Raw genomic sequence first — 26,433 nt, forward strand, 5'->3', positions numbered from 1 at the left:
GTCCTTTCCCTTTTTTCGGCTTTAAAAAAAGACAGATCCCTTCTTCTAAAAACAGTATGAGAGATCATATAGAAAATAATGTTGCGATTTTAAAACTAAAATACAATGCAAACCTCTTAACTGACACGACTGCAGTTATTTCTATGATCAGACACAGCTCTAGGTCTTTAATCTTAAGAAATGGCTCATTTTGCACAATGTAATTGCTCCTGTGCTACTCTGAATATCCAGACCAATTCACTCGCTTGACAGAGCTTCGTGGGCTCGTTTGCACTGACTTCCCGACGATCATGGTCGTCATAGCAAGGACTGCGAAACCAGAAGGTCAGCTAGCTGTGGAGAAGATTTAATGGCCGTGAACTCTTGAACCCCCTGGCTGGTCTGGCAATCACTGACACGCCCCTGTTGTGAGTGAGCTGATGGACTGCAGTCATGCCACCTCAGAGCCTGACCTCTCCCTGAGCTCTGAAGATAAACGCTTGAGGGTGTACAGCTCTTTCACAAAAGGACCTTAAGACAAAGTAAACAGGCAGCCTTGAAAAAACGCTTTGTTTAAAAAAACATGGATAATCCAAATTCCCTTATGCCTTGATGAGTCTTCCTACATCACTTTCCAGCTCACTTTCTGATGCACTGTCTGTTCAGGTGGCATGAGTTGGGCAGTGGCTAGGGTTCTGACCTTTAAACTGGTAGGGGGTCAGCTGCTGTTGAGCCCTTAAGCAACGTGCCTTTACCTTGTAGAGTTCCCAGCTGTATAAATGGGTGCAAATGTAATTCACTTTGGTTGAAAGCAAGCTAGTATTTACAGTATATGCGTTGGCAAGCTGTAGTTTCTTATGATGCATGTTTTTCAGAGCTCTGCGTCAGCTTATTGGCAGAACAGCATCTTGTCGTGTTTTGATTTCTTGCTATTGTTGCTCTTTTTTAAAAAAAGAACAGGAATTTCACTTTTGTGTTCCCCATTAGCTCTCCTTTTGTTCAGGACATTTGAACTCTGGTCATTTATAAAAATGAACCACTTCTGCACACTCGGGAATTTCCTGAGTTTGGACAACAGCACCTTCCCTTTCACAATCTTAATGGGATTTTTGCAGTCATATTTGTTTTTCTGGTGTAATGAATGACACAATACTAAGGTCTGAAAACATGGACTGACTGCTTCGTTTCCTCTCGCTAATGTGCTTTTTTAGCACCTTGGAGGCATGCTTGTCAAAATAAAGACCCTGCGCCCTGCTACTCAAACAAAGTACTTTTTTACCGTCTTTTCCAAATTGATTTTTGCCATCAGAGAAACTACACATGTACAGAATTAGAGTTAGCCTCAAAAAGCTAGGAAGGAGAAGTGAATAAATTCAGAAATTAAAACATAACACCCTCTTTTTAAGGCTGATTTTATTTGAGTCTGTGTTCTGACGCAAGCTTGTGTTCTTTAAGTCTGATTTTGTGAGAAAGAACAGAACCAAACAATGTGAATTGAAGAAACACATTTCACCTTCCCAGTATCCAATCTCCTGACAGCCAGAGCCTGCAGATTCTGCGTGGCTGAAAATTAGAACACAATACTGCCAAAATCCAGTAATTATGTCCTAATTAAAGGTCCCTATTGTATCCTGTAGCATATAGTGTGTCCATATACTATTTATTGAGAATTGTAGTTCATGATCTGTGGTATTGGTGACATGCCTGGAGATCCCCAAGGCTCTGAATTTGACTTTGTAGCATGAAGCTTTGATTTTGAACTAAAGGATTTTTCATTCCAAACTTAGAAGAAAAGAGCAATCTCCATTCTGGCAAATGCTCTTAAGCTTGTTGCTGCCCCATTTCCAGAGTGAGTAATGTTTTTGACATGACATTTTCTTCATGAAACTCTGCGGGGCGCAGCTAACTCCAGACGCTGAGGTCTGCCAGGTGTGATGGGCGCCCCTAAATGCGGAATGCCTTAAATATTGTTCTCCGTTCTCCGTTTGAGCCACGCTCTGATGTTCCTGAAGGAAGTGCTGGTTTGTCAGTGGGAAAGAAAAGACCCCCCACACCCACACCCACACACACACCCCACCTCACTGAACAAGCGTGTCTGCAGAACCGCTGACCAGACTGTCAAGGTAAAAGAGCTGCAGGAGCTTCAGCTGCTACCAAAAAAAATAACGAAACAGGACAAGACTTTTGGCTTTGATGTCTCAGCTGTGAGAACTGGGGGTTTTCTGGGTTATTGACAGCCCTTATTAATAATAAATATGAAAAGCCTAGTATTTAAAAGTCTTTTAAAGTGTTCCAAGTCCCCAATTATTTATTTTTCATACATGATGTTTAATAAAAAATGGCTAATCAAGGATTTAATTGCCCTTCCTTAATGTACAGATTCATTCTGTCAGCAGAGAGTAACTTGAAGGTTCACCTGTATGAAAAGTCTAATGCAAACAATATGAAAGTGCCAGCAAAGAGAACTTACAGGCTGGCTGCCCCTTGTGTGACTGGAGGTTGTACAGCCAGTCTGGCAGTGTGGATTCCTGAATAAAACATTCCAGGGATCCGGAAAGTAAGACAGGAATAAAATGTGGGAATCTCTGCAGGAAACCGTCCCCCTTGCATGCTAATTGGATAGCTTTGCAAACTCCAGTGCTTGTACTTCATGCAAAAAATCATTTGTTCTGTATTCTAAACCACTGCAGGGGCTAGTCCCTGAATTCCTAGATAACCAAGCCGGTGTCTGAAGTGAAGTGGTTCTATTTATGCCATTTGCATTTTGTATTTTACGGGGCGTCGCAGTCTGCAGCTGAGTGGAGAGCTGAGTTGATCACAAGAAGGGTGTGTGTTTTGTCTGTGACTATGGTAAACTATGCTTCACAGATGCAGCATGTTCTTTCCATGCAGGTGTGCTTTGATTCGACCTCTATTGTTGTATACTAAACACTCCAGGCTGCATCTAGGTTGCTGCGGCTACCATTATAGTTTTTTTACCACATAATCTAGCAGCTGTCATCTCTTTGAATTTCACTATTAGCTCACATTTACTAGACAGGGGTGGGAGACACTCCAATGTACTGGTGACAATGCTCCTCTAGGGCTTAAGCATGTTCTGTTTCATCTGCTCTGGTCATTTGTTTTAGATCTTACAAAAAATCTAGAAAAACATTTTAGGCATTTATCAACCCAGCAAGTATCCATCCTGTATATCTCTCTGTGTTCTAATGTGTTTACCTGGGCATTTTAATTGCAAAGTTTCTGTAAAGACCTGAAGGGCTTTAGTCACTATTTTTTTCATGATGATTTGTACTTTTTTGGAAACATTTTAATTAAAACCACACCCCGCAGTTTTACGGTCAACCAAACTAACATCACAATACGTCAAAACACCATGCGGCTTGGCCACTGAGCATGCAAGGACATTCATAAGGATCTGCTGCTCTATCCCAAAATAAGCATCAGTTTTTCCCCTCTTTCCAGAAACCTGGCCTTTCCTGGCCCTGATGGTGTCACGCGTCACAATGTGAATCAACTCAGGCCAAAGCTGGGCTCGTTCTTCCTCCCGAGTCTGCAATCATCACTCGGCAAACAAGTGGAAAAGCTGCAGCAGTCAGCGTTGTCTGTCTGCTTCTCACGGAACACACTGACTCAGCACAGCACACTGACCGTGCCCCAAGAAGGTCACTCACTCTAAGGAAGGGCAGAGGAATCTCAGTGCTGGGGACATGATGGGCCTGATGGATCCATATTTCCTTGGCTGCCATTATCATATTTCTCTCCTACTGTTTCTGATGTATTTAGAAACAATTCTAGCAGAGACATTAGGGTGGTTTAAAAGACCCATATTTTAACTTTTAGTTTAAAAAGAATTGCCAAAGTTTCAAGTGAACACTAAAAAACCCCGAAGCACTTACAAAGTTTCACTGGTCGTGCCATTTTCTGTTTGTTTTTGTTTAAGGGCTCTACCCTACAGCATCAGGAAGGAAATAAATATGCAGAGTCCATTCCTATTAAAATGAGCATTTCTGAAACTGTAAGATTCCCCTGAAACAGATCAACCTTCTGCATGAACATCTTATCCGGGACTTGCATATTTCACGAGGCCAATCTACCCTTGTGTTTGTGTCTTCTCACTTGTATGCTTGGTGTTGTGTCTCAGTTCTCCATGATGTGTACTGTATTCTTCGTGGCTCGTTTTATTCTAGAAGAGCTTTGCACATAACGGGACTCTGCGAATACGGATTGCATGAGAACCAGTCCATGAATGCAAGCTGTCGTACCCTAAAAGTGTCCCTTACCAGATAGCGGCTCCTTGGGTTTCACTTCAGGCTGCTCGACCACCTTCTCCTCCTCGGGCTCGGGCGACCCTTTCTCGGAAGGGTTTTTGGTCTTCCCGCCCCTCACCATCTTGAGAAAGGACGTGCGCCTCTTTTCCGTCTCCTCCTTCTCCCCCGGGCTCAGGGGGTCCCCGTTAGGCAGGCTCTCCTTGCGCTTTCCAGGCAGCCTACAGATGGAAACAGAGAGGGGGGGCGCGGCACCCCGCCGTTCACTTTCTGGACCTGAGACGCCTGACCCTCCGCTGAAACAACATTCACACGATAAACAAAGAGGCGATAAACACGAGCTGCCGCACGCTCGCTGCTCAGTGAGACACATGACTGGGGCAGCCCAGTATCTCCTCCTCCTCCAGGTCAGTGTGTTAATAAGGTGTTATTCTACGGCTTGCGCACCAATCACAGTCTCGCATCCCGGCAAACACAATACTCCTTCCAGCGTATCGTTTTCAGGCCAAGAGAGATGTCAGACGACGGAGGTGAAGCGAAATTATAGCTTCAGTGCCTGAGTGCACTTGGAGAGAGGATGAAAGTGCATTTAAAACTCATACAGTAGCTGTAAGCATGTCTTTGCCCAAAGGGTGGTGGGAGTCTGGAACAGTCTACCCAGCCATGCTGTTGAAGCCAAAACCCTGGCTTCGTTTAAGAAATGGCTGCAGGAGACCCTTGGATCAATTAACAAGGGGGCCAAGTGGCTCCTCTTGCTTGTAGCTATTATTGTTGGAGTCTCGTGGCGTAACTGGCACAGATGCGGGTGTGAGGAGGCTGGACAGGGTGTTGAGTCCGAGCCAGGAAGGCAGGAAAAGGTGTGGACTAGGTTGGGCCCGGTTCTGCTACCCACCATCTGCTTGTGTGCTCTAGAAAGGGGCAGCGATCGAATGCTGGAGCCCCCCACCCCACTTTGCATTCCTGGACGAAACAATGCAGCCCCTCGCGTTGAGTGACCGTTCCCCAAAAGACAGGAGCCATGTCTTATGAAAACAGAGCCTGATCAGCGGAGATGATGACACGGGCCGCACTCCAGGTTTCACGGCGTCAACACAGCCCTAATGGACTCGCTCCCAAACAATGTGACGGCTTTAAATAGCTCGTTAGGAACAAGGCGAAACAGAAACAAACCGCTTCGTTCCCAGCTTGGATAAAATTAATTCAAACGAGATGTTTCCATTTGCACAGACTGAGCAAATAACAGGGAAAATTCCAGAAAAAAACCCAGACGAAGCCCAGTGAGGAAAATAAATAATAGGATGTGGACTTTGTCTCACTTTGACTTAGATTGTACCTCAGTAACTCTGACATTGGTTTTAAAACTAACAGCACCTGAATGCAGACATGAAGCTCTATATTTAACTTCTAGTCCACAAGATCGGCCCATCGGTACGGCGACACCTAAGCAGGCATCCCCTACTGCTCCCCTGCAGAGTGCAGAGCCTTATCATCATCACGGTGTCTTAGGCTACTTGTCTTACAGGCTGCAGAGAGTGGCCTTCACACAGGGAGTATGGAATCTTGTAACAGGCACAGGATGGGCACTGCCTGATAGCCTTGCCTTGTGTGTCGTGCAGGGCCTGATGTTGATGTGCGTGCATAAGGCTGAGATTTCCAACACGATTGCCCGCATTCACACACACACCCCTGCACATACCTGAGCAGAGACACGATCTCCTCCGAGCTCCTGCGCACATGCTTCTTCTTGTCGTGGGCGGTGATGTCGCTGGGGTGCCGGGAGGCCGGGCTGTTCTCCCCCCTGCTGCGCCCCGACATGCGCAGCCCCTTGCCCAGCTTGCCCAGGGTCTTGAGTGGGGAGCGCATGCGCTCCAGCGTGCCCCGCAGGGGGCTGTTCCGGCCCCCCAAGCTGCGCCGCTCCTCGTTCACCTCGTTCTCCTCCTCTTCCTCCTCGAAGGGGTTCTTCCCCCCCAGCGTCCCCCCTCTCAGGGAGGAGTTTTCGTTCTCCTCGGCCTCCTCCTCCCGGTCCACCTCTTCGAAAGGGTTCAGGCTCATCTTGCGCAGGATCAGCTCCCCTCTCAGCTTCGCCACCTCTCCGCTCCCCTTTCTCCCCTTCAGCCTCCCCGGCAGGTTCTTAAGGACGGGCATCCTTCGCCCACGTGGATAAATTCTGGAAAGAAGAAAAAGACGATTCAATCTCTTTTAACCGAAGCATGTTTGATTTAGCTTCTGCATCCCCTACACCACCTATAAGAAGTCAAAATCATTTCTTTCAGAAGCCTGAGTAGCTCATAGAGGCTGCAGCTGAGCCCAGTTTCTTTCACACCAAGCAAACTTGTCTTGTCTTTGCTGCAGGTGTAGCGCTGGTTCATTACTAAGGTCACAGGCCTGTGAATAAGCTGTCACCTTTTCTGACAGCCCTTTTGACGATGCGGCTAGGATGAAGCATCAGGGAGGCAAGAGCAACTTCAGAAACCAGAACTAACGACTGAGATGTGACCACTTTATAAACATAACCACATCTGAAGTCATGACTGGGCCAGTTCTGTCACGGGCACTGAGGAGACTTGAATAAAGACACCTACATGCCTTCTCTCAGGAAGACGTTGCTGAACTGTTGAGTCAGCTGAACAAAAGAACATGATGAAATAGCCTGTACCAGTCTTTTGTGCATAAGACATTTTGTTCCTTGCTAGGAGACTCTGAAGTAAATCTTCTAAAACACCGTGATTGCGTCTTCTCCAGGGACTAACTCAAACCCATGCCAATCCCTCATACTTGAGGAGAGCACATAAGCAAAGAGTTCAAAGGTGAAGGCAGACTTCCCTGGGAACTGTGTTTGCTTACTCATCAGCGGCAGTAAAAGTAATGAGAATGTTAATGTCACTTGTAGTTCGTTTACGCAATTGGCCCAGAACCTTGCTTGACATATTGCCAGACTATGTTTTTTTATTTTTCTATTGTGGGGAGTCTGGCTTTAAGAGGCTCAAAACGAGAACCAGACACAGCAGAGAAAAGTCTTGATGTGGAATTCCGACGGTAAGATGGTACAGAGAGTTCAACCCTGAGGACTTCGACATTTGTTTAGAAAGACATCTGGGTAGCATTACAAAAAAAGGAAAACAATCACCATTTCTTGAAATGGGAGCTATTTATTGTTAGAAAAAGAGTCACAAGCACAGCCTGAGCTGCAGTTTTCTCAGGCAATTCTTGATGAAGATGTCTGAGGACCACTGCAGACAACATTTGCTGATTTCTGCTAAAGCTGACTCAAGTGACCACTAAGGAACAATAACTGGGAATTTTTCACATTTTAATAAGTCTGAATTTTCTCCCACCATCTGATGATATGATTTAATTCAAAGTTGCCTTTTTTCAGCTTCTCTACTGTTCAAAATTTGTTCAGTGTTTTTTCTGTAAAAGTAAGGACAGGCATAACTGAATCTGTAAATGATCCAATGTTTAAGGGCCTCTGGCGAACCTCTGGCGAACCTCCAGGAGCTCAGCCTCAGCAACCCAAACCAGTGTCAGAACTACTTTGCAAAAGTCTGGTCCTCTGCTCCTCACAATCAACAGGCAGAACTGTATCACTGGATCTGAATACAGCAGTTCAACAGCTTTGCACTGGAGCTGTCTGGAGTTTGTTGCTAGTTGTGTGAATTGTACCATGCAAAGTCAAAATTTTTACCTTTGCTAAATGTGTTCATTGCAGGTGTGCAGGAAGACGAATGACACCAAACGATTTGCTTAGATCCTCGAAAAAGATCACCTGATTCCTATTATGATGATAGATAGTGCCTTCTTGGTGTGCACCATCTCAGAATGCACCTCACAGCCATGTTGCAATAGGACATGGTGAGGATACGGGAAAGGGATGGACTACCTACAGGTTTTAAAGTGTTGTGGAATTTCAAGCTTTTCTGAAAAGAAGAAACCTGGGGAAATAAAAGTAAGTTCTGATTCGGAGAGAAGTTGTGGAAGCCTGAATTGCACCCAAGTCATCTCGCAGTCAGGTGGCATCCATGATCCAAAAGTACATATTGGCTGAATTTATTCTGTAAAAGCTCCGATGGGGCAGCTCTCTCCCAGCTTGCTCAGGAGCGTCATGCTTCGAAGCCTTTGACCCTCAAAAACGTGAGAAAACACGTTTGTCCAAGTTTGTTTCTGTGACTCCTGCCTCCATAGAGTGCCTGGATATTTCGCGCGAACGACAGCGCCACAGGCCCAGCCCTGAGCGGCTCCTCCGGCTCTGTGTTTGTGTGTGTGTATTCTGTATCCTTGTGTGTGCGAGTGCGTGCGTGCGTGTGAAGGTTAGACTCATGGCTTCTCTCCGAGACCAGGTCTGAACCGTTACTTGTGTCCATGTGTTCCGAATGGGCCCGATTGGACTGAGCTCGCCTGCGCACGAGGGACGGTTCACTGAAGCAGTAACATAATCAGGACAGTTTCACAAAACAGATGGGGGACACAGATATAAACATGAACAAGTTTTGGCAAGAGACTGGGTGTTGCGAAAGCTCAGTGTCCCATGAGGAATAGTTGGCCATCTAAATTTTAGTCTTTTACTGAAACACATTTATGCCGGTAAGTAAGCTTCTTCCCTCTCAGTGAAACTTATTATTACTGGTGCTGCTGCTACGACAAGCCCCATAAAAACTTCTCTTTTAGTGCATAAGAGTTTTTAATTTCCTTGAAACCACTTAAAGTATTAGCCTTACTAGACAAGTGTACCTTTCAGCACAATGAAAATGAGGAGCTGTTTTAGTTTTTCCAGTCTGAAACCTCGTTCACTCTTGTTGAGCTCTAGCTCAGTCTATTTTTAAGGAGCTCAGAAAAACCTTCTCAGCTCTTTAACCATTTCTGGTGTTTATACCTCTGTAGTTGTTGCTCAATTAGCATTAAGCAAATCAGCACTGCTGATGCTATGTGAGTGTTATTCCACAGGGTGTGGAATTGGTGTTGCATGATGATTAATTAGAACACATATTCTAAATTAACACACTGAAGGTTTGGATCCCTATGCATCAGGTAGCAGGAGGGCCTTTACGAGCTGTTTTGCAGTATATGGCATCTGTTTGCAGACAAATCTCACCCTTTCCTTATAGAAGGATCTTCTTTCTAAGAGGCTGGGATGAGGCACGGGAACTAGGGCTCAGGGCTCTGAGTAAGCTACACAAGCACCATCACCCTGCTCCGAAAGCTGCTCCGTGTGAAACTCTGCGGATCTGGTCTTCTGCTGTGGAGGAGCTATCCTCTGTCTAGAGCCCAGAGCTCGTGAGCAACCAAGATCGAATCCCTGCTGGGGCAGGAAGAGCTGCGCTCGTCCCAGTAACAGATGATGGGAGTGAACTGCACGTTTAGCCAGCTCTTTCAGTGGCTCTGGGATCTGGGGATCGTCCTGGCAAGGGGAGATGATGGAAGTCTGTCCCAAGCCAGCTGTGCATTGCCTGCCACTGAGAGAGTCATTCCACTGACAGTCCCAATATTTGGCTGGCAAGTGTGCAATACCAAGAACTCAGCTACAGTCACCATTGCCAAGTGTCCTTTGGATCACAGGCCCGACACTACGGAGTTCCTGCGGTAATTATTAACCGGCTGAAACTGAAATACGGGATATGAAAAAGTGTTCAGTTAAAAGGAAGCCTGACTGCAGAGAGGGAAGTTGTGTGCTTGTGTTGCTCAGCAGTGCAGAAATTTCAGCAGCCCCACAATCCCAACAGCTGTCATTCATTCTCCTTTATTACATTTTTACTGTGATATTTACTGGATCTTTCAAACCCCTTCCTGTAGGTCTATATTCTAGAAGAGTTCCTGTGCTGTCTGCAAATGTATTTTAATGAGTTAATGCCTCACGATGGTGTATATTTCCATTCTCTTCTTGACTTTTATTCTTCCTCTGTATTTATTCAGCTCACACCTTTTGCCCAGCCTGCTGACTATCATAAACTGTGAAATATTAACAGTGCTTACATACCTACTAGTGTTTTTATCCTACAGTCAGCAACAGTTGATAAGATAATTCAGCATCACTATACTGCTAGTCCTTTGCCAACTTCGTTAATCTCAAATAATTTCAGTATATTGACATACATTTTGAAACTGTTGATGACATCAGGACCCATACCCTCTGATAAATAAGTCATCCATCCACCCTTTTCCGAACTGCCTTATCCAATACAGGGTCATGGGGGAGCAGGATACACCCTCTATAGAACGCCAGTTCATCACAGGGCAGACACAGACACACACACACACACACAAGGGCCAATGTTCCCAGAAGCCAAGTAACCAAAGTCAGTCTCTGTTAAATAACCCCAGAAAGCTGTCTCTGGTCTCACCGAGGCCTGGGCAACTCCGATAGCCCCTCCAAAAGAAGCTCTAAAACGGACCTAGGAAAATCCAACAACAGCAGACAGAAGAGGGACACCAGAACGGATTTAAGAAGTCGAGAGAAGGCAGGAATATGTTGGGGTACTTCAATGTGGCAGGGGTAAGGAGAGGGAGGGAGAGCAACTCTGTCCTGCTGATCGAACACCCCCTCCCCTGATCCTCCGTCACTCATTACAGGCAGCTAAGCTCTCTTTGTACAGAAGGGGAACACTGCTTGATTTATCAACATGCATGTAACAGGGATGGCCAAGCAGCTATCCCACAGTCCCAGCACATCCCAGCCTTCCCCCTCTCCTTCAGGGAGGTAGAGGACAAAGGCCTCTTATTTAATCATTAATTCATGAAAGAAGCAGTAATACTGGTTTGCAGGGGGCAGAGCACTCCTGGAAATGCCAGTGTTTAACCCGGCATCTCTCTTACAGTCCTGGTGTTCTTGTGGTACAGTCCTTCCACACAAACGAGGTCTTTCAGTGGAATGCAATGAGAAACACTATAATGAAACTGTAACCACAGGCTCAAAACTGTTTTCCATTTCTTCAAAATCAGTCTTGCAATTGAAAGAAGTTTCAATGTCAAGATTAAACCTCCAAAAGGGAAAGCCCTTCATTTCTGTCTAAGACCATGCATCTCTCCCTACATTAGTATTAAAAGCTTATCAGACCGGTTGAACACCATACCAAACCGGATTATCAAGCATGCACATCAAACACTTGTGTTGTTCCTGGAACTGTATACATGTTCTGTCCTTCAGATGAGAGTATTTATAATATATTTATACACTCTTTATATGCTCAAGCATGTGACATGTTTGAGAGCCGTCTATATGTAGGTAGGTATTCAAATGTATCAACTGATACACTGGGGGCACCTGAAATCAGAGAAGCACTAGTACGGTATGTGTCCATAATGGACCTGTGGCTTTATTGGAAGAGTGTGAATCTTCTTTCAGAAATGCTCAATTCCATAAAAAGCGAGAAAGAGGGGCCCCACTGGTTCAAGACAGGTAAAAGATTTTCTAAAGATAATCGGTTGCAGCCATACCGATTTATCAGCAATATCAATTCCACATGTGCACAATTCCTCCACCCAAACGTCAAAGCTCTGCAAACCGCTGAAGTTCCTTTACAGAAGAAAAATATACGTTATGGAGGCAATAACTGCCTGGGTGGATCTCCTGGATGTAAATGTGAGACATAACTGGCCTAAAAGGGTGTAGTAGATGTAACTGATGCAAAACTGAGGTCATGCATCAATTAATATTAACTTTATACAACTGCCAGCAGACAATATACCTAGAACAGCAGGCCTGACCGATACAGCATGAGCAGGGAGCGATACAGCACAGAGGTGCCATGAACTATCCCAGGTTGCCTCCAAGCATTTCCAGAAAAGGGGGTTGGGTTGAGAGGGTGAGAGCCAAGATGCAGAATATCTTTAAGACGCATTCCGGAAAGTCCTGGCCACCAGCCACAAGTTAAAACCACTCTGAACGAGAAGCCTGAATAAAGCTCAGGAATGTTGGACCATTCCCAGGGAGCCTTGTGTGACTTCTTCCCAGATGATCTTACTTATTCACTGATGGAGAGGGACGAGAAGAGCGCTTTAACACACTGTAACTGTGTAACCAAAGGCAGCAAACCTCATACAGAAGACACAGCAGAGCACATTACCGTCTGCAGGCACTCTTAGGACGTCTCTCTTCTCAGACGACGTTATCACAGCCAAAATCACACTATTACGCAAATCCTTCTTCCTTAGTTACATCTTATCTTTCTCTGGTAGGCCATGATGGCGTACTGGGGATAAAAGGATCGTGCGGTGATGGCACTAGAAAGCCCTGTACACAGATCTGCACGCTTATATCTGGCCTGCTGGCTGACCAGCACCATGGCTTCTCTTGGCCAATGTCATAGCAGCAAGGCACAGTGGATTCTGGGGTTTCATTCTCATATCCGAGCCACACACACGTGTCACATTCCCCTTAAGTGTTGCGGTGAGCCTATTCCAGTCTGTCAGGCACAGTCTCAGCCCTGTGCGACTCTCCCTCCAGCACCAAAGAATCCCCAAAAGACCAGAGTCCAGCGGGGTGGTTACTACAGCCACACTACTGTGACGCTGGCACTATCACACACCACTTCCAAGAGGGCAGTACAGCACTGGAGCTCAGGGGAGTGAAAAACTAGCTATCTTGACCTTGGAGTTTGTATTGTCATAAAGTCAACCCACAATGTAGTTTTTTTTTTCCATGACACATTTATTATTTCTAGGGCTGTAAAACGCCAAATGCTCTGTGGCAAGACTAAATTGCTCTTTTAAAAAAAATCAAGCGAATGCCAGAGTGGGCTGGAATAAGTCTGGAGTTGAGTTCTGAGAGTGTGAAAGCAGAAGAGATCCACAGCAGCCCACATCTGTGGGAAGAGTGGCTGTAGGCGGCAACTTCTCTGTACTTCAGGGCTTAAACCTCTTTGTCCACAGATTCCTGGTGGGAGTTAAAAAACATCTACAGTCTATGAACAGGCTGCATTTATTTATTTTTTAAACTCCAATAACTGTTACCCCAGCCTGCCTAAAAACAATTATCTTAGCCCAGCATGCGCAGGCCAACGTTCAATTTCCTGTTTCTCATCGTGAAAAGAAAAGGGGAAAAGGACTACAGAAAGACACAGCTGATAACACGACAGATGTTCCTATTTGATGACTTGTCCCAGACAGCTCAGCACATTCTGCGGGAGCATCTGTGAAAAATGAAGAAGGCTGCCTTCAGGACGAACCGAGAGCTTCGCATCACAGTTGGGACCTAGAAACTCCCTACACAGCATTTTGGAATTAAAACAAACAGTTACCCTGCCTCAGAAAAGGCATTCAATTAAATGACTAAATACTGTGTAGCAGACAAAAAGCATTAATTACACTGTCATTCTCCCTCACTGCTGATCACGAACGCAGGACAAAGGACACAGATCATACAGCGTGGCATGTGTGCTCATATTACTTATTCATGCTATTGCTGCTGTTTCTGTTAACATGTTATGTTTAAGTTTTATAGGAATTATTTTATCACCAAGGTCAAAGAGCCAATCACATTTACAGCAGCTCATATGGCTTCACAGCATTTGTTAGGAGACATATAATCTTTATTTTAAGAAACGCTCTAACAATTTAGAAAGCATTAATCTTCCGATGAAAAGGATCAGAAAGTTTCACCTTCATCTGTTGGATTTATTCTGCTTGATATATATATATACAAACAAGCAAATGACATTCACAGGGAGAGCTGCATTATAACCTTCAGAGGCTAATGCAAAGGTCACACTCTCACAGAAAAGCAACAGGTAAACCAAGGCTGACTAACCCACACAGGTGACCAGCGACAGAACTGTGATGAATCAGATTGTTACTTACTGCAGGCATGATTGGTGAATAGGAAGGGTCTTCAGTCCTCAGTGGGGGAAAAAAGCAAGAAAAATAGTTTGCAGTGTTTGCAGAAAAATAGTAGCTGCAAGAGGATCAATCCAGAAGCCAGCAGAGACTGTGGACTGTGCACTCTGCTCCGTACCGTCTTTAGTGCTACTTCCTTAACTCGGGATTCCCCTAGACTAGAGCTCCCAGAGCAGTCTTGGCTGCAGCACACGGATGTAGCGAGGGCTGATATTGTAGCTACAGCAAACGGTTTTTAAAAATTCAGGCAAGCATGTCTTGTCCCTCCCCTCTCCCTGAAATGTGCCACCCCCTTCGGAAAACGTTAAATTTGCATCTTGGTTAATTTTCCACTGATCTCACTGGGCTTTTATATGGCTTCACAATGCTGTCATTGAGGCTTTACTGCACTACCTGGGATCAGGTCTGAGCCAGGACAGTGAGGAAGTGTGCCAGCAGTGGGCGGAAGCAGGGAGAGAGCACGGCACATTTGTGCGAGAGGCGGAGGAAAAGCTATCAAGCAATGCGAAGCCATTGTTCTGGAGACAGGTGGTAAAGGGGACTTTTTTTGTTCTTCCGAACAAGATCAGTTCTCAAAGCAAAGACATTCCCACTACAAAGAGCTCTCACACCACGACAACAGAAGAAGAGTTGTCGTCCGTTCAGCACCGCAAAGCTCACACAAGGGAGCCGGTGTAACATGGCTTCAGGCTCAGCAAGGCAGACAGCCACTCCCTGCGGCGCAGGTAACCGGAGCACCTGCTTTACAAGAAATGCCTTATTCTGAAAAGAAATAGCTCTCGGCAGCACCGATGAACTTCGAATTCCAAAATTTCAAAGCCAGTAGTCCTCAGAGGCGTCAGAACGCCACATGCACTCGGCCCATTTTGCTAAACGCTTCTTGAATGTCCAGCCGACTCTTTCTGCCCGTCACACCTCAGCCTGTGGACAGAGCGCCTTGCTCATTGTGACCAGAGAGGCCAGGTCTGACACCTGCCAGAATGTTCTGCAGGCCCTCTCTACATTCTAGCCCAGTCTTTTTAACACACCGGTATGTGTCTGTCACCAGGATACTGCTGCTGTGAGATTAAGGAAGTCATCATGCTTCAAAAGCTTTTTTTCCCCCAATTTTAAACGTGGTTTCTTTCGTGGGGGTGTAATGACCAGGCATTGCCATCAAGGCCTCCACCTTTTAAAAAAACTGTGCTTAGTTCGTAAAAACCCCCACCCGGAGCGGAGAACAGAAACCGCTGTTGTCACTGCTGTCCAGCAGCCTTCATGAAATGCCCTGTTTTCACCAGCCCACCAGTGCATCCGAGTGGAGAGGCTGTTGCCTTCTCTTCGCCCAAACCTTTCAGAAGCGTGCTGTAAATTCACGAGACCTGTCCGTTCGGGTATTGAACAGGACACTCCTTCCCTTAACACGAAGATTATGCAACACCCTTAACCTTGTGCCACTCTCCACTCACCCTCACTCGCTGAAGCCATTAATCCTGAGCCTCTAAACCACATGCAGGCCAGATGTTCACCACTGGCTCATGACAAAAGCACAAGCGTGGCGTGTGCCTCAATGCTCACAATCACCCCCCTCCCCCTGCCGCTCTGCCCCCTGTCCCTCTATGACCGAGCCCTCGGGGGGCCGCGTATCAGCTGCTCTGGGAGCGCGACGCAGGCAGGCCCGAGTGCGTCACCTCCCGATCAGACGCAACGGCTTCGGCGACTGGAGAGGCTTCAGAGAGCCAGGAGACCGAGAGTCTTGACTTCCTCCTGGAGCTCACAGCGTCTTTTCCACCCCCCCGCACCAGGGCTTTTGTAAACATCTGGTGTATAAACAAACGACAGCCAGAGTGAATCTGTCAGGATGCCTGTGGCAGTTCAAAACACTGAACTGGAGCCACTAAAAATTCCTCTTCGCGGTCAAGGACAGCCAGGGGTCAGAGTGGCTGAGAGACGGGCTGGGGCTCTGCTGGGAATTGGAACACGAGTACAAAAGGGACATGAAAGAGCCTTTCGCTTGACACTCTCCGTTATTCACTAGTGACGAATTACACACCAAGTTTATTTTTATTTCAGTAGCTGGAGGATTATCAAGCCCTCCCTTGCGCCCACCCCTCTCAATTTACTCTTCGAAAACAATTAGATAAGAAACGATGCTCTCTCTGACTTCAAACACTCAGCCACTGAACTCTATAGCGAGCGCAGAGACAGGAAGGAGTGTACACAGGTCAGAAGACCTGATTTTACTCAAATTTGCACTTATTTGAGTGTGAGTGACTAAAGACTGATTAGCATTCAGAGCATGAATGTACTTCAGATGCAGGTTATGAGGTTCTGTAAACTACACATCAAGATTTGTGCACACATAGCACAACAAGCATACATAGAAAAACCCATTAAACCAGAATATTAGTCCCTGACATGTTTCTTCATTGACATTTGAATGTTCTGTTTCTGGTAATTGGGACAATTTCCGCATCCTGATTTTGAAATAAGCCTACTCTCACCTGGTCGCTGGGTGCTTTGAGCAAGGTTGAATCTAAGAGTTTAGAACTTGGACTGAAAGGAACAGCTTTTGCATCAGGGAAACTTACGAAGGTCCTCCAGGCACACTGACCCAGCCTGTGGTTCAGAAGGCAAAGCTGTATTTTGTGGATGAGAATCTATTGTTAATCTGGTCACTGCGGTTATTCAGCGAGACCCGTGATGCAAACGCAACACATAAAATTCCCAGACCGCCCCCGGCCTTCCCCAGCGTGATGATTATCAGTCACAGGCTCACGTTCGTGCGGCGCACAGTGGAAAACAATGCGAGGACACTGCAGTCTCATTCCAGCTCATTGTCAGCGACCAACCGACAGGAAATAAACCAACTGGCTCCACTATCTGATTCAAGAGGAAAGCAAAATATACCACTGGCATTTCACTGCTAACTGCTATTAAAAGGAACAAAGTTTGCCAGGTTTTCATGACTCCAACTGAATTAGAAATAATATCCTGTGACGTTTTCTTATCTGCTGTTATCTGTCTTGTCTGATCTTTGCCGTCAGCAAGACTCATGGTTGTGTCATTCCTGGAATTTTAGGAATACCGGGATCTTTCATTCTTTTTAAAAAAAAAACAATGAAGCTTTATTACATTATTTTCCTTAATCACATCTAATTGATTTAAGCACAATATTCAGATATTTCAGATATTGTCAATTTAAAAAAAGGAATCCTAGTCTGTCTATAAAATGAGAGGCAATAAAAACTGAACCAGAATAAAATACAGAAAAAAGTAGTAAAATGTTAAGATGAGTGTGCTGTTTCTATTAAGTTGAAGCCATAGATGTCAGTCAGTACCAAAAGGACTTCAAGGTGTTCCACTTGTTGTTTTGTCGTTCACACTAAACAACAGTTTAATATTATTCCTCTGAAATAAATCTGAAAAATACAAATACCTCCTAGCGGAGTTTGATCATCAGGGCAGCACCCTGGGTTGATGTTTACAGGAGTGAATGAGTGCTTAAAGACCCTTCCTTGTGCCTTGTGCGTCCGATCTGCAAGTGATCTCTCATTAATTCAGATCACTTTGAGTCCACAAGCACAGCTCTCAGCTCCAGAGGCAGTCAGTCTGCCTTGACAAGCAACACGTTTCCTTGCTTGTCGCTTAAAAAGGAGTTATCTCTATTTTTGATGTGGAGTGACAGCTAAGGAATTTCATTCCTTCTTGTTTTGGGTCTTATTGAGGAAGCGATTCAGGAATCAGGAGTTGCAGGTCAATCATTACGTTAGGTGTTGGTGAAACCCTAACCCAGCCCCATTAAAATCAGCCCAAGCTCACCCCCAGATCTATGCTGCCTGCTGGATCAATATGACGTCTGTACCCAGTAGATACGGAGGCGCTCTGTGCCTGCTGCTTTTTGCACTAGGTGCTGTGCAGGTTTTTCCCTCTGTGGTTGGGGCTGCTTGTTTTAAGACGGCTGCGCTTTCTACCTGCTGCAAGCTTCTGGGGCAGGACCTTCAAGGGCTGTATTCCAAGGTCGCCTCTGTGTGCAGCAGCTGTGGTGTGCCAGCAGAAAAGAGCACAGGGGCTAACAATCTCGCAGGCCCCTGCCCAGAGGCTGCAGAGGCTCCGAGTTCAAAGACACACTGCAGTTACATAACAAGGGGGCACTTGCTCCAGAGGAGGATGTTAGTTGCGCAACGGCAGTGTGAACAGTAGTGCTGGACCCCTGCAGCTGTTCAAGGGGCACCGACACCACACGGTCACCTGCATCCTGAGTACCCTGGGCACAGGAAGAGCTCCCTGCAGCCTTGGATCTGCCTCAGTGTGTCTGAGCTGGGCTTGTTTCATCTCAAAGGTGTGTCGCGGTGTCTTTCTCTCTGTGCTGTGCCTCTCTGACCTGCCCTGTTGGCTAAACAGAGTTGGGAAGAGACATGCCCACATGACGCGGTGTGGGCTCTGACATTAGTGCGTCACCGGTTTAAAAAAAACAGCAAACAGCTGTACCCATCAAAACAGATCAAATCCAATGGGTGTAAATTATTTTCAGTTCAGTTTGATTCAGGGATCCCAGTGATCTGAGTGTTTGTTGTCAGGATTTAGGATGGTTTCAAAAACTACCCTCACTTGGGCAAAATGATTTATCGCTGCTTGGAAATCCGTCACAATGTGAAAAGGCTTTGATTAAAGCGATCAGTGAAACTTTTATGAGAAACATGCAAGCCATACTGATGAAGAATGAGACCTCAGGGGCTAAGACTCTATTTTTTCCAGACAAACAAAATTAAGATTAAATACAATTTTAAAGTGAGTACGATTATTGGAGAGAGCACACTAAGTCCCTGGGGTGTTATTTTCAAAAGCGCGTTGCTCTGCCTAGGCACAACAAGGGAAATTGATGCCTAGTTGAGCACGTACTTAATCCACTCTAAATCACTTGTCTATGTCTTTTCTGTGCTGCCAACTATCTCTTAGCACTTGACCATAACCTGTGTCTGCTTTCAAAAACAGGGCAACTGAACTGTTTCAAGTGAGGAGTGTTGATGCATGACGATTAAGTCATTTTGGAAGTCCCTCCAAAAGTGATGTGGAAATTACACATCAAACATGAGGGACGCAGAAGAGAGCTTCTAAAATTCAAGCCTTTGGAACATGATTCATTTGCAAGGAGATGGGGAGAGAAGAGAAAACAATTTGAGCTGGCTTTCTGACTTGGCAAAACCGGGGCCGAGAAGGCAGGAGAATTTAGGTGACTGAGGCAGGCAGAGACCTACAGCAGTATGAGCCTGGAATAAGTGGCATGCGCTGAAGGAAATGTGGTCAAGCGCTGTTTAACTCCTCCAACGTCTGCTCACAGCTCTGCGACTACCTTTCTGCTCTACCCAGAGGGAGTTCTGCTGTCACGTTGGAGGCAGAACAGCGAGGATGTGAGGCCTGTAGAGCTGATAAGGGAGAGAGAAGAGTTTCTGGCCGCCTTCATGGCTGACGCACAGACTCTCAGCTCCTGGTGCACGCATCCACAGGCACATCAGAACTACCGCCGGAGGAAAAAAAAAATCCCTTTCTTAACTTAAACCGTCTTCTAGTTCCCAGATTCCAGCTTAATGATTTGTTTCCATTGAAGAATCACTTCTTCAATTAAACAAAAAGAAGCCCTCCAAAGTTTGGGGAGTTGGGGGATGGAGGTGGGTTAGTTAATAAAAGAGGGGAAAAAAAGATTAGCATTGCTTGGCCACATGTTAACTGGGACACTTAACATGGGAAAGAAAGCTGTTTAAAGAATGGTTATTTAATTGCTAATCATCAACGATAAATACAGCCCATTAGAAGACAATCATAATGTATCTCTTCAGAATCTGTTTGCCTGTCTGTTGGCTTCATCTTGCCTTAACTGCACAGGCAGGAGCCACTTTGTACAGAGCCTCCAAGAGACAGACACCTCTAAATGCTAGAGCAGGAAAGGGGGTCTCGGAGATCGGGGACAGCTGGGATTAGACTGACACATTCAAAATAATAACGCAACACAGAGCCGCATTCTGCTCCCGGAGCGCTGTGAACAACAGCCCTTACCTGGTGTGAACTGAAGGTCCCAGGCCGGCTCACGGATGTCGCATTCCTGCCGCGCGCCTCTGTCTCTGCTCTGCGGTTGCCGTGCGGTCGCGGTGCAGAGGCTGCGACTCCTCTGAACCAGGTCTGCTGAACTCTGGGGCCTCACTGCTTCCTGGCCCTGGCGTTTTGAAGCACGAGATGATGCTTTTTCCTGAGGAAGCAGTCCATCCCCTTTCCTCCCTGCCTCTGCCGGGCTCTAATTATACTAATTACTGGCCTTGTTGGGCTATTTTTGTGTGCATATTTTTTTCTGACGAGTTACGTCAGCGCCTCGCGCATGCAGGAGTGGTGTCGTTTGAGGGTGTTGGGGGGGTTTATTTGTCATTTCTTCCTCTGTGTCGGCCGGTGTGTTTGTTGGTTTTGCATTGAGCCCTTGCGCAGGTAAACTCCAGCTGTGACGCTGGTGGACGTCTTGGCGTAAGCTGGAGCGGACCTCTTCCTCCCCAGAGACCCAGGCGGCAGAGTCCTATTCCCGCCAGTCTGTCTGAGATGCTCTGGCCTCTCACTGCTGTGCTGATGTGCTGATGTGGTGGTGTTGTGGTGTCGTGCTGTGGTAAGAAACAAACCAGAGGACACAAGTAGAAAATACCTAGAAAACTGAGAACAGGAGGCCCTTCCTTAAACTAATGGCTGTAGGAGTGTGAAACAAAGTGACCATCATGTAGTTGAAGATTGTATTTTGGCTTCCTTTAAGATGAAGATGAGATATTCAGCTCAATTAGCTACTAACTAATAAATTAGCTAACTAATGGATAGATGGAGCAAGCAACCTCCTGTTATTTGTGAACTTTCTTTTGTTCTCATGTACTTAACGCACTCTGACTGCCCACATACTACTGCATTATTACTAACATAAGATAAGATCACTTTATTGGCCATATACAATCTCTTGCATTAGGAATTTGTCTTTTCGCAGACCCCAGCTTGCTCTCCATGAGACACACAGACAGGGAGAGAAGCTGGGGGTCAGAGCGCAGGGTCAGCCATTTATACGGCACCCCTGGAGCAGTTGGGGTTAAGGGCCTTGCTCAGGGGCCCAACAGAGTAGGATTCCTCTGCCAGCCACAGGATACGAACCGGCAACCTTCCAGCTAGAGGGGCAGATCCTTAGCCACAGAGCCACCACTCAGCCCCATGCTGCCCCACTAATGACGGAGTCAGTGTTGAGTGGCGCTCGCCTGCAGTTGACTAGGCGCTGTTGAGGCCAGAGCTGGGATTAGTCAGACAGGGTGCTGCTGGGCTCCTTGTGCAACACTGACCCCTGCAGGGCCGTGCAGGTACAGGCCAGAGCAGAGCTGGGATTAGTCAGACAGGGTGCCGCTGGGCTCCTTGAACTTGAACTTTATTGCCATATGTAACCAGTACATGTACTGGTACAATGGAATTCTTACTGACAGAAAGTCTCCCGATTGTTAAAACACATGTAAAAACACAAAGTGCAGACAGTGCATCAAGACAATATACAAACAAATAGTAGACAATGTACAAGTAAACAAGTAAACAGTTTGAATGTAAACAATGCAGACATGTAAACAATGACTGCAGATGTGCAATAAATAAGAAATTATAGTAGGTGGTGTAGGGGTGGTCCGAGGGGCATAGCCAGATGTGTTCACCCATCGCCCTGGTTGTGGGTAGAAGCTAATGAGGAATCTGGTGGTCAGTGTTCGTATGCTCTTGTATCTCCTGCCTGAGCGTAGTGGGGTGAGGAGCTCATGCCCGGGGGGGTCACTGTCCTTTGTGATGGCCAGAAGTCTACCATGGCAGCGGTCCTCATAGAGCTGTTGAATCTCTGTGAGAGCACAGCCGATGATCTTCTGGGCCACATTCAATATTCTCTGCAGTGCCTTTCTCTCTCGAGAAGAGGTGTTGCCGTACCACACGGTGATCCCGTTGGTGAGGACGCTCTTGATGGTGCAGCGGTAGAAGTTCAACAACACAGGTGCTGGCATCCCCCATCGCTTGAGGCACCTCAGGAAATAGAGGCGCTGCTGAGTCTTCTTCAAGATAAGAGTCAGTGTTCACAGTCCAGGTTAGATCATTATAAATGTGTATTCCCAAAAACCTAAAGCTGGTGACTGTTTCCACTTCCGTTCCATCAAAACTGAGTGGGCTGTGAGTGTGTGGCTTGTGTCTCCGAAAGTCCACTATTAGCTCTTTTGTTGTGTTGCTCCCGTTGCAACACTGACCCCTGCAGGGATGTGGAGGCACTGGTGAGGCCGGGCTGAGGCTCCTGAGTGCCAGAAGATGCTTGAAAAACACAAAACAGGCAAGATAAAAGGCACACTGTTCACTGCGTCTGCTACTGTTTAAACGTGCATAAGGCCCGTACTGACACAGCCGAAGGGGGAAGACAGACCAGCGGCTGAATTTCGGGTTGTGTTTTTGCCCCACTGAACTCTTCACGTTTTAGGAGCACAGCCTTAATTTAATTCTAACTCAATTCTTCCCAGCATGTTCGTGTTTCAAAGTTAAATTTTAAGCAGCTCTGGCCACAGTTTTCATTCTCTAACGCACTCTGCCTAATCACGGAGGGGAGAGGTCTGCCTGCGGTAATCAGGCCCAGCTGCTTGGAGCCCTCTCCGATGTGACTGTCCTCAGCAGACCTCTCGGCACCAAAGCTTGCTCCTGAAGCCCAGATCCCAATACGTAATAATGCTTCAGATGTACATGCCTGGTCACACCAGCCTTCGGGCACGTCTTCAGACAGAAACAGGGGTGAGGCTCTGAGCTTTTGACGAAAGTTAAAACCCATCCGGTGGGGCCAGTCTCTCACGACCCACCTAGCAGAGTGACAGGAAGACATAATCCTATAAATCATTAACCTCGACGAGTCCTGAGAAAGAGTCCGCAGAGCGTTGGCAGAAGAAAAGACTGCACGTGTCTTAAAGCAGCGGTCCTCAACCCAGCCCCTGGAGGAACCCACGTCTTCAGGTTTTTGTTCTGATTGAGCATAAGTGATGTCTTTAATTGAGCTTCTTACTCAGTTTGACCTTTTTGAACTGCCTTTTTCTCTGCATTCAGCCTCTGACTCCAAGAATATTCTACTTCTGGTGTGCTGTTGCAAAGAACTTTAACAGAAAGGATTCCACTTTGCTCAAATTCAAAGAGAAGTATTTGCATGAGCAATGAATTACATTGTGACCAAAGCAAAAACAATTGGCAACACATTTAAAAACCTTCAGAACAACAAAATCATTATTATTTCTGGCAGGTGTTAGAATTTGGGTATTTAATTTGTTATTTTAGGGTAGAATGTTTTTCTAATCCAAGACTATTTCTCACAGTGTAGTGGAAAGTGCATCTTTCTCTCTGTTGTACTGGCAGTGTACACAGCTCCTCTCTGGGCAGCCAGGTTTGTCTATGTCCAACTTCTATGGCCAGGCTGTGGTCACTGAGCCTCTCCTCTCTGGACAGTCAGTTCTACCCGTGTCCAGTTTCTACAGCCAGGATATGGTCACTGAACCTGTGCTCTCTGGATTGTCAGGTCTGTCTATGCCCAGTTTCTATGGTCAAGCTGTGGACACTGACCTTGTCTTCTCTGGACTGTCAGGTCTGCCTGTGTCCAGTGTCTATAGTCAGGTCTATGTTGCCCAAGTTTCTACGCCAGGCTGGGGTCACTAAGGGTGTACTTCATCAGGGTCTGTTTCTACTTGCGGTCTCTCACTCTTCAGCTACCCAGACACTGTTTAATGTCTTTTCAGCCTGGTAGCATTTCAGTTCGTGCTGTTTGTGTATCTCCCAGTGTGTGAGGTGGTGTCCATTGGCTAGTGTTCTGATTTGATTGACTTTGTGCTGTTTTAGCAGTGCTGTCCTAAGGCTGGGTGGTGTTGGTGTAGCTCAGGACACTGAGCTTCTGGAACAGCTGGCTGAGTTGGCTCTTCGCTGGGCTCAGCTCCTAGCTCAGCTGTGCAATATGGACCCTAAAGGGCTTGGGCTAATCATTCTCTCCTCAGCGTACTTATTAGATGGGGTTAAATCAATCCTGACATCATCCCCTCACTCTAAGCATTATAAATACTGTATAATCCCCTTCTCTCCCTCTCATACGTCTTTTTAAATCCATCCTCCACCCCATCTCCCCCTCTTCAGCTGCCCCTCGGTCACTCCTTTCTCTGCAGGGGGTCCCAGCCTGGCCAGGAGGTTGGCCCTCAGCCAAGCCAGTTCCACTAAATTTAATACAAAACACTTAATACTTGAATGTTGTTACTTCACTGGGAATATCTGTCATCTGTTTCCGTCAAACAACTCCTAATTAGTGGAGAATTTATAATGACCAGACACTCCCAGTTACTAGCATCCTACACTGAATGAGGGGGAGGTGACAAACCCAGAAACTGGTTATCGATTGATACTAATTACAAAAACAGATCAATCAGTTTCAGTAACGAAGAGCTCAGCTCAGCCCTGCTGTTACAGTAAACAATTTCACCAACACAGGGGCACATGACATCTATGAAATGCCCCTAACCACTAATGCAGGGGGAAGGGGCACAATTACAGTCCTGGGGGGGCAAAGGGTTTCTGCTTTTCCTCCCAAATGAGCCCTTAATCATCAAATTCAACTAATTTTTTTCCTAATTGAAAAAGCTGAAGCATTTCTTTGTTCTCAATACTCAGAAAGGCCTGTGAAACCTACCAGACAGTGGGTTTGGGCAGCCTTGTAATTATTCATTTAAAATAAATGGGGAGTTTCTTCATTAAGCTGAGGGAAAAGCCTCCACTCTCTGGGCAGAAGAGCGACTGGATTGTTTCTTCTGTCATTTCCTTCCTGATGGTGCCATCTAGCGTCTGCTGCTCTGAATAGCATCTGAAGAAAAGCGGCCCTTTTCTGGGTGAAGAGATTCTCGCTGTAGTGTTTGCCCCCACATTCTTATGCTTCCCTTTAATGTCTGTTGCGCTGAACAGCGTCAGAAGAAAACCAGCCGTTCTTTGAATGAAAAGATTGCTTCTTTATTTTTTTTTCCCCCTCATCAAAAGCAGCTCCCTATTGATGTCCAGATTGCTTTTCCATTACAGCTGGTGTTGACAGCATGCTTGTTCCTCTGAGGCAACCCGGTTTGATAACGCATCACACAGTGATAAACACTGCCGAGAGAAAGCTCTGCCGTCTCTGCAGGGAAACAGTCCCACCTATCGATATGCCTGATCTTCGGCTCGTGACGAACGCTGGTCAATTCAGAAACAAGTTTTTATCTTCCTGTGATTCGTATTTCGCCAAGTCAGCATTTGCAGACAGTGCAGTAAAATGTTAAACTGGGACATAGATGGGTTCATGTGTGCAACATCAAGGCACATTCCTGAAGCTGACTGGTGTCGGTGTGACTGAGGGCAGTGAGCTTGAGGACCTGCTGACTGAGTGGGATCTTCCTGGGGTCATACAATACATCCCAGAAGACTAAGTCCTTTAGAAGCAGGTTCGGGAACTGCTGCATTAAAGATTACATGAGCCAAACTTTACACTTGACGTCAGGAAACAAAGTCTGTCCTGCCCGGGCTTCTGCTTCACTCCAGTCACTCCATGTTGCAGTAAGTGACTTGACCAACACGGGAGACAGGACCTCTTGTTTTTATTAACTATTAATTCAGGAGGAGAGGGCACAACTCCTGTTCTGGGGGCCAGAGGGTCTCTGCTCTCCATTCCACCTGAGCCTTTAATTACCAGATTGGACAAGTTGAAGTGTTTCTTTCTTCTCAATAAAATGGAAATTTAGAAAGGCCTACAAAGCCCACTGAACAGATGTGGGTCCCCTTATAATTATGAATTTAAAACAGGTGACTTCATTAATCAGTTATCAGTGTTATTAATCAGAAAAAATACCTTCTTGCCTTCTTGCACATATAGATTGCTGGAGAAATCTGTTTCAAAGAAGCTCCCTTTCAGGGTTGTACAAGATCACTTCACATATCTGAGTTTAGTCAAAGAACCCAAAGTTAATATTTAAACATAACTGCTGTGTAACGGTCTCAGAGTTAAGCAAAATGTTGAAAGTAGGAGAGCTCTGCCGCTGTCTGTGAATGGGCACATAAAGATGATCTCCTTTTCACCTTCTTACATCCAATTCAGAATTGACCTATGGTTCTCACTTCCTCATTTTTCAAGACGTTAGTTTCAATAATTACATCACGTGTCTGGAGCTATTACATGCCTCATATTCTAATGCAAGATTCATGACATACCGATATACAGGCAAACTGGCACGGACAGAAACACTCCTGCATGGTAAGACAGAGAAGCACATGCCAACACTAAAACCTCCACTCCTGCTCTGCTTTATTGCACCGCAGA

The 26,433-nt window shown here is 46.1% G+C and overlaps 1 protein-coding gene across 2 annotated transcripts in view; it reads right to left on the reverse strand.

Annotated features, from left to right (window-relative positions):
• Positions 1-26,433, reverse strand: part of exoc3l2b (exocyst complex component 3-like 2b) — a 51,674-nt gene that overhangs the window by 22,121 nt on the left and 3,120 nt on the right. Inside the window, exons 2-4 of one of the 2 annotated variants that reach the window (XM_069187736.1) lie at positions 20,106-20,692; positions 5,944-6,414; positions 4,263-4,468 (exon numbers count right to left, since the gene is read on the reverse strand). In XM_069187736.1, coding sequence (XP_069043837.1) covers positions 4,263-4,468; positions 5,944-6,392 — 655 coding nt within the window. In that variant the 5' untranslated portion in view covers positions 6,393-6,414; positions 20,106-20,692. Of the gene's footprint in view, positions 1-4,262; positions 4,469-5,943; positions 6,415-14,036; positions 14,483-20,105; positions 20,693-26,433 lie in introns of those variants that run through there. The other variant, XM_069187735.1, reaches the window with a different exon arrangement.

Source organism: Lepisosteus oculatus, chromosome 3 (genome assembly GCF_040954835.1).
Source record: "Lepisosteus oculatus isolate fLepOcu1 chromosome 3, fLepOcu1.hap2, whole genome shotgun sequence".
Lineage (NCBI taxonomy): Eukaryota > Metazoa > Chordata > Actinopteri > Semionotiformes > Lepisosteidae > Lepisosteus > Lepisosteus oculatus.